At 48.5% G+C, this 7,915-nt stretch overlaps 1 protein-coding gene across 1 annotated transcript in view; it reads right to left on the bottom strand.

Moving 5' to 3' along the window:
• Window positions 1-1,253: 1,253 nt before the first annotated feature.
• LOC115127151 (CSC1-like protein 2) overlaps window positions 1,254-7,915 on the bottom strand; it is a 116,859-nt gene continuing 110,197 nt past the window's right edge. Inside the window, exons 25-27 of the mRNA XM_065008452.1 lie at window positions 7,026-7,097; window positions 5,909-6,043; window positions 1,254-5,735 (exon numbers count right to left, since the gene is read on the bottom strand). Coding sequence (XP_064864524.1) covers window positions 5,694-5,735; window positions 5,909-6,043; window positions 7,026-7,097 — 249 coding nt within the window. The 3' untranslated portion in view covers window positions 1,254-5,693. The remainder of the gene's footprint in view (window positions 5,736-5,908; window positions 6,044-7,025; window positions 7,098-7,915) is intronic.

Raw genomic sequence — 7,915 nt, 5'->3', positions numbered from 1 at the left:
TTGTACCTGCTGCTGTTGCCATGGTTGTACCTGCTGCTGTTGCAATATGGATGTCTGACTGTGTTCAAATAGGCCGTTATCCACAGGGCTGTCTGTGCCAAAAGGAGCGCAAAATACAACAATAAGACAATAATACAATAGATATAATATAATATAATAATATATAATATAATTTATAATAATACTAATATACAAAACATTAAGAACACCTGCTCTTTCCATGACATAGACTGAGCAGGTGAATCCAGGTGAAAGATATAATCCCTTATTGACGCCACTTGTCAAATCCACTTCAATCGGTGTAGATGAAAGGGGAGGAGTCAGGTTAAAGATAAAGGGGAGGAGTCAGGTTAAAGATAAAGGGGAGGAGTCAGGTTAAAGATAAAGAGGAGGAGTCAGGTTAAAGATAAAGGGGAGGAGTCAGGTTAAAGATGAAGGGGAGGAGTCAGGTTAAAGATAAAGGGGAGGAGTCAGGTTAAAGATGAAGGGGAGGAGTCAGGTTAAAGATAAAGGGGAGGAGTCAGGTTAAAGATAAAGGGGAGGAGTCAGGTTAAAGATAAAGGGGAGGAGTCAGGTTAAAGATAAAGGGGAGGAGACGGGTTAAGCCTTGAGACATTTGACACATGGATTGTGTATGTGTGCCATTCAGAGGGGGTGAATGGGCAAGATAAAATTAATTGAAGTGCCCCTTGAACGGGGTTATGGTAGTAGACGCCAGGCGCACCGGTTTGAGTGTGTCAAGAACTGCAACGGCGCTGGCGTTTTTCCACACTGAACAGTTTCCCCTGTGCATCAAGAATGGTCCACCAACGAAGAAGAACATCCAGCCCAATGGCTGTTCTGAGGGTAAAGGGGGGAGGAGGGGCAGCAACTCAATATCAGTGTGTTTGTAATGTTTTGTAACTCAGTGTATATATTAGTATTATTATAATATGATATATTATACTATTCTTACAGAACTCCTGATAAAAACGTAATGCCTTAAAATAAAAAAAATAAGTTGTTTAATAGGAAGTGAGTCCATTGTTTTTACTGTACAGAAACCGACAGTACATTAAGTGTATACTAGTACTATATAGTACATCAAATCTGTACTATGCAGTAGATTTGTTACCTGGTTTAAGCATATTTCTCTTCGGGGATGGTGAGGGGGGTGCTTCTGAACAAGCCAAAGTGACATCACAATAAATGCTCAGCATTTATTGGTTCAGTCCAGTGACTGACTTCCCAAATGAACCCATAAGAAAACAGGATATTTGTTCATGTTTATTTTTTGTATGTCCACGATGTGGAACCGAGGAGTTTTATACACAAGTTAATTGTTTCTATCTAACAGTATATATAGCACATAGCTCGGCTAAACCTGCTCTGAGATGTACACTTACGAAGCCGGATCAATGAGTTAGCCAGCTAACTGAATGGGTCTAGATGACTCAACAAAAACACATATCGAACTGTAAGCTTTCTTTATGAATGAGACAATCAAGTAGTTATATCTTGTTAATCAACGTTAGCTGGCTAATTAAATTAAATTGATCCTGTTTCGTAGTAGATCGCTGAAGGTTAAACCAGGCTATAAAAAAAAATAAAAAAATCGGTTCTGCCTCACTTTGGAAGAAAACTAAACTGGTCATTGGTTCTATCAGTGGAATATTGTAACGGGTTGAAGAGAGCAACATGACATCATGATTATTGCAGAACAACTTGAAGTAAAGAGAATTAAAAGAGGAAAAAAAGGATGGATTTGGTATCATCCATTTAGATTTTACCAGATTAATCTGATTCCATAGTAATTGCTAGTATTCTGTTCAACCACAATACGCCTAAAAAATATCAATAAAAACATTGATCAAGTCTTACAGTAATTAAAGACTCATTTTTACGCGTCCTCCCTATTACAGTACTGAGCCCTATGGGCCCCGCCCAAAAGTAGTGCACTAAACAGGGAATAGGACTCCACGTGGGACACAAACGTTTTGCGCAGTCGGTCTGTTCCGTCCTGACTGAGCCGCGTTTTCTGTACATGTCACCATAGTAACCCACCAGGTTCAACAGCACTCCAGGTGGCAGTTGGGACACTGTTGTCGTTTGTAACAATGCTCCATAAATCATCTACACTGTTTACAATAGATACCTCTACATGATGCAGTATCACGCTAGTCTCAATATTCACGTCGTAATTGAAGACAATCCCTAAACCCATCTGAAGCCATCTAAAACCGGAACACAGGTTTTGGCAGAAAGGAGAAAACTTTCCTACATCCTACAAAGATTATTATTATTTTTCCTAAATCAAATAAAATGTTCAAACCAACCAACAGACAGTGAAACAACCTTCTGTACAGTGATGTAAACACCAACATAAAGAGGCTTATCTTGAGATGAGGGTCACTAGAGGAGCTAGAACACAGAGCAGGGGTCAGTCATAGCAGGGGTCAGTCAGAGCAGGGGTCAGGGTCACTAGAGGAGCTAGAACACAGAGCAGGGGTCAGTCAGAGCAGGGGTCAGTCAGAGCAGGGGTCAGGGTCACTAGAGGAGCTAGAACACAGAGCAGGGGTCAGTCAGAGCAGGGGTCAGTCAGAGCAGGGGTCAGGGTCAGAGACGGGGCAGTCAGAGCAGGGGCCAGGGTCAGAGAGACGGGTCAGTCAGAGCAGGGGTCAGGGTCACTAGAGGAGCTAGAACACAGAGCAGGGGCCAGTCAGAGCAAGGGCCAGTCAGAGCAGGGGTCAGGGTCAGAGAGACGGGCCAGTCAGAGCAGGGGTCAGGGTCACTAGAGGAGCTAGAACACAGAGCAGGGGCCAGTCAGAGCAGGGGTCAGGGTCAGAGAGACGGGCCAGTCAGAGCAGGGGTCAGGGTCAGAGAGACGGGGTCAGGGTCAGAGCAGGGGTCAGGGTCAGAGAGACGGGCCAGTCAGAGCAGGGGTTAGTCAGAGCAGGGGTCAGTCAGAGCAGGGGTCAGTCAGAGCAGGGGTCAGGGTCAGAGAGACGGGCCAGTCAGAGCAGGGGTCAGGGTCAGAGAGACGGGCCAGTCAGAGCAAGGGTCAGGGTCAGAGAGACGGGCCAGTCAGAGCAGGGGTCAGGGTCAGAGAGACGGGCCAGTCAGAGCAGGGGTCAGGGTCAGAGACGGGCCAGTCAGAGCAGGGGTCAGGGTCAGAGACGGGCCAGTCAGAGCAGGGGCCAGGGTCAGAAACGGGCCAGTCAGAGCAGGGGCCAGGGTCAGACACGGGCCAGTCAGAGAAGGGGGCAGTCAGAGCAGGGGGCAGGGTCAGAGACAGACCAGTCAGAGCAGGGGGCAGTCAGAGCAGGGGGCAGGGTCAGAGACGGGCCAGTCAGAGAAGGGGGCAGTCAGAGCAGGGGCCAGGGTCAGAGACGGGCCAGTCAGAGCAGGGGCCAAGGTCACAGAGACAGGCCAGTCAGAGCAGGGGGGGTCAGAGATGGGCCAGTCAGAGCAGGGGGCAGTCAGAGCAGGGGCCAGGGTCACAGAGACAGGCCAGTCAGAGCAGGGGGCAGTCAGAGCAGGGGGCCAGGGTTACAGAGACAGGTCAGTCAGAGCAGGGGCCAGGGTCAGAGACGGGCCAGTCAGAGCAGGGGCCAGGGTCAGAGACGGGCCAGTCAGAGCAGGGGTCAGGGGCCAAGGTCAGAGACGGGCCAGTCAGAGCAGGGGTCAGGGTAACAGAGACGGGCCAGTCAGAGCAGGGGTCAGGGTAACAGAGACGGGCCAGTCAGAGCAGGGGCCAGGGTCACAGAGACGGGCCAGTCAGAGCAGGGGGTCAGGGTCACAGAGATGGGCCAGTCAGAGCATGGGTCAGGGTCACAGAGACGGGCCAGTCAGAGCAGGGGCCAGGGTCACAGAGACGGGCCAGTCAGAGCAGGGGCCAGGGTCACAGAGACGGGCCAGTCAGAGCAGGGGGCCAGGGTCACAGAGACGGGCCAGTCAGAGCAGGGGGCAGTCAGAGCAGGGGGCCAGGGTCACAGAGACAGGCCAGGGTCACAGAGACAGGCCAGTCAGAGCAGGGGGCCAGGGTCACAGAGACAGGCCAGTCAGAGCAGGGGGCCAGGGTCACAGAGCAGGCCAGTCAGAGCAGGGGGCAGTCAGAGCAGGGGGCCAGGGTCACAGAGACAGGCCAGTCAGAGCAGGGGGCAGTCAGATCAGGGGGCCAGGGTCACAGAGACGGGCCAGTTAGAGCAGGGGGCCAGGGACACATTCAGGAGGCAAACGTTGTGGAACGTTGTAGATAGAAATGTTAAGAAAAGAGTTGACATGATTCCTTATTCTACATTTCAGGGAGACGTATTTGTTCTACATATTTATATCTGAAGGTTCAACAGCGTTGTGCGCGTCCATAGTAACAGGGAGGAGAGGCCTGGGGGAAATTACAGGTCACAGACCAAAAGTTCAAGGGTCGAGCTCTCCCTCTACCGAAGAACACGGTCCCACAGAGTCCTAGCCGCGAAAGGAGGCCGAGGCTGCACAATTACAGAATCTTTCCCAAAGTTCCTAGGTTTTTCCCAGAAATCCCTCATTCCAATAAACTTCTAACCAGCCTATTGAAAAACCTGTGAACTCTGGGACAATTTTGGGAATTTTGCAACCAAAGATGTGGGACACAAAACAGGGTAGAGGTTGGGCTGTCATATCCACTTCATATCTGCTTCCTGGGGTCATCCTCCTCTCCACTAGGGGCTCTGGACTGCCTTCTGCCTTCAGTTATGTTAGGGTGGCTCCATTAGGGCTCAGTCTGGAGCCGCAGTCCCACTACAGTCGCTCAGGGCAGAACAGGCCAGAAGACAGAGTGACCTTGTTACGAGGGACAGTATCCACATTCCATGATCCATCCATCCACAGTTGCTTCTTTGTTCTTGTTTTTTTAAATGTCGAAACAAGTAGTTAATTGATTATTAAAGTTTTCAGACCAACTTAAAAATAACCATGGCTAAAAATAAATACCATTTCCCCCCAAAAAAGGCTATTTTACATTTTGCAAATCCAGAGTTTTTGTTGCTGAACAACAAAAAAAAGGAAAGCAGAGGAGTGTTTAGTTCAGTTTGTTACAGTGGCCGTCGTCATGGTGTCGTCACGGTGACCACATTCCTTTTTCTTTCTTTTTTTACACAGGGTTGGAACCACCCAGAGACTCCCGGAGACCGCCGGGACAGAGTAGTGGGGAGACCAGAGCAGGCGAACAGTGTGTGTGTGTGATGCTGACAGACATTTCTCCTCCTCCTCTTCTTCTTCTTCATATTCTCATATTAGGCTGCTTATTGTGACGAAGCCTCTAGGGCACAGAGACGATTAGGGGTGCAGGCAGAACAGGCAAAGGATTATGGGAAGGAAAGATCCCTCCTTCACAGTCAGCGCTAGATCAATAGTTGGAAGGGAGAGTTACCAGTCCTTTAGTAGACACATTCTCTCTCTCTCTCTGTATGTGTGTGGTGTGTGTGTTGTATTGTGTGTGTGTGTGTGTGTGTGTGTGTGTAGACAATGTAATAGTCTGTCCAGGACTTTAAGGTTAGTGGTCTATCCATGTCTTTTAAAGCTGTGTCAGTCCGTTTCAGCACTGTAGCTTAATTCACTGGGTCAGTGCATCCATCCAGTCGGTGAAATTAAACTTTAGTTTCTGCCATCTCAGTCTCTGCTCCTCTCTCCCCGTCCTCCGTCTCCACCCTGACAACCGTCTCCGGCGTCTCCTGACGTCAGTGCCGCACCTCGTTAGCGAGGAGACTGTCCTCGCCGCTCTGGGAGAAAAAGGAGAATACTTTATTGTCCAATCAGAGAAAGAGAAACTTATCTTTATGCTCACAACAACACGAGGACACACACACACGAGGAGTTGGAAGTTAAGCTCCACCCCCCGGGAGAAATGACAAGAATTGAAGCTCCTTGCTCAAAGGGCACGTCGGCAGGCTACCTGGAAGTCTGCCTCATTGAGGCTGTTCCCCACTTGGATGATCTCCTCGTCTTGCGAACCCTCGCTGACCCCGCTGCCAGCCGAACCAAGCTCGTCTAAACTGGGGTCCTGGAGGACTGAGGCAATGTACATCTGCTGTTGTTGGGAAAGAAGAAGAAGAAGAGAGGAGGGATAGAAAGGAGGAGAAAGGTCAGTGTGAGAGATGGAGGGAGAGGTCGTCTAGGCTGAGGAAACGCTACTTACTGCTGACTTATTGTAGGGAGAGGTCGTCTAGGCTGAGGAAACGTACCTTATTACGTTAGGCTGCTGACTTATTGACTTATTGGGAGAGGTTGTCTGAGGAAGGCCTTATTGGAGGGAGAAACGCTACTTACTGCTGACTTATTGTAGGGAGAGGTCGTCTAGGCTGAGGAAACGGTACTTACTGCTGACTTATTGTAGGGAGAGGTTGTCTAGGCTGAGGAAGCGGTACCTTATTGGAGGGAGAGGTCGTCTAGGCTGAGGAAACGGTACTTACTGCTGACTTATTGTAGGGAGAGGTTGTCTAGGCTGAGGAAACGGTACTTACTGCTGACTTATTGGAGGGAGAGGTCGTCTAGGCTGAGGAAACGGTACTTACTGCTGACTTATTGGAGGGAGAGGCTCGGTACCTTATTGTAGGGAGAGGGCTGAGGAAACGCTGACTTATTACTGCTGACTTATTGGAGGGAGAGGTCGTCTAGGCTGAGGAAACGCTACTTACTGCTGACTTATTGGAGGGAGAGGTCGTCTAGGCTGAGGAAACGGTACTTACTGTTGACTTATTGGAGGGAGAGGTCGTCTAGGCTGAGGAAACGGTACTTACTGCTGACTTATTGAAGGGAGAGGTCGTCTAGGCTGAGGAAACGGTACCTTATTGGAGGGAGAGGTCGTCTAGGCTGAGGAAACGGTACCTTATTGCAGGGAGAGGTCGTCTAGGCTGAGGAAACGGTACTTACTGCTGACGGTAGGCTTACTGCTGACTTATTGGAGGGAGAGGTACTGCTGACTTATTGGAGGGAGGAGGCTGAGGGAAACGGTACCTTATTGCTGACTTATTGGAGGGAGAGGTCGTCTAGGCCGAGGAAACGGTACTTACTGCTGACTTATTGTAGGGAGAGGTGCGTGCTGGACGACCGTTCTCTACACTATCCACATTCTCCGCGTCAATCTGGGGGAGGGGGCAAAGAGATGGGAGAAAATATAAAACACACAATTATAATACAGTTGAAGTCGGGAGTTTACATACGCTTTAGCCAAATACATTTAAAATGAGTTTTTCACAATTCCTGACATTTAATCCTAGTAAAAATTCCCTGTTTTAGGTCAGTTAGGATCACCACTTTATTTTGAGAATGTGAAATGTCTGAATAATAGTAGAGAGAAGCTTTTATTTATTTCATCACATTCCCAGTGGTTCAGAAGTTTACATACACTCAATTAGTATTTGGTAGCATTGCCTTTAAATTGTTTAACTTGGGTCAAATGTTTCGGGTAGCCTTCCACAAGCTTCCCACAATAAGTTGGGTGAATTTTGGCCCCATTCCTCCTGACAGAGCTGGTGTAACTGAGTCAGGTTTGTAGGCCTCCTTGCTCACTAACGTGTCCATAGAGACAACCCTTTATAGAACACAGCTACAGTAACGTGTCCATAGAGACAACCCTTTATAGAACACAGCTACAGTAACGTGTCCATAGAGACAACCCTTTATAGAACACAGCTACAGTAACGTAGAGACAACCCTTTATAGAACACAGCCAGTAAGAGACAACCCTTTATAGAACACAGCTACAGTAACGTGTCCATAGAGACAACCCTTTATAGAACACAGCTACAGTAACGTGTCCATAGAGACAACCCTTTATAGAACACAGCTACAGTAACGTGACAACCCTTTATAGAACACAGCTACAGTCCATAGAGACAACCCTTTATAGAACACAGCTACAGTAACGTGTCCTTAGAGACAACCCTTTATAGAACACAGC

The sequence above is a fragment of the Oncorhynchus nerka genome, linkage group LG23 (genome assembly GCF_034236695.1).
Source record: "Oncorhynchus nerka isolate Pitt River linkage group LG23, Oner_Uvic_2.0, whole genome shotgun sequence".
In the NCBI taxonomy this organism is placed as follows: domain Eukaryota; kingdom Metazoa; phylum Chordata; class Actinopteri; order Salmoniformes; family Salmonidae; genus Oncorhynchus; species Oncorhynchus nerka.
This window is presented reverse-complemented; position numbering and strand designations above follow the sequence as displayed.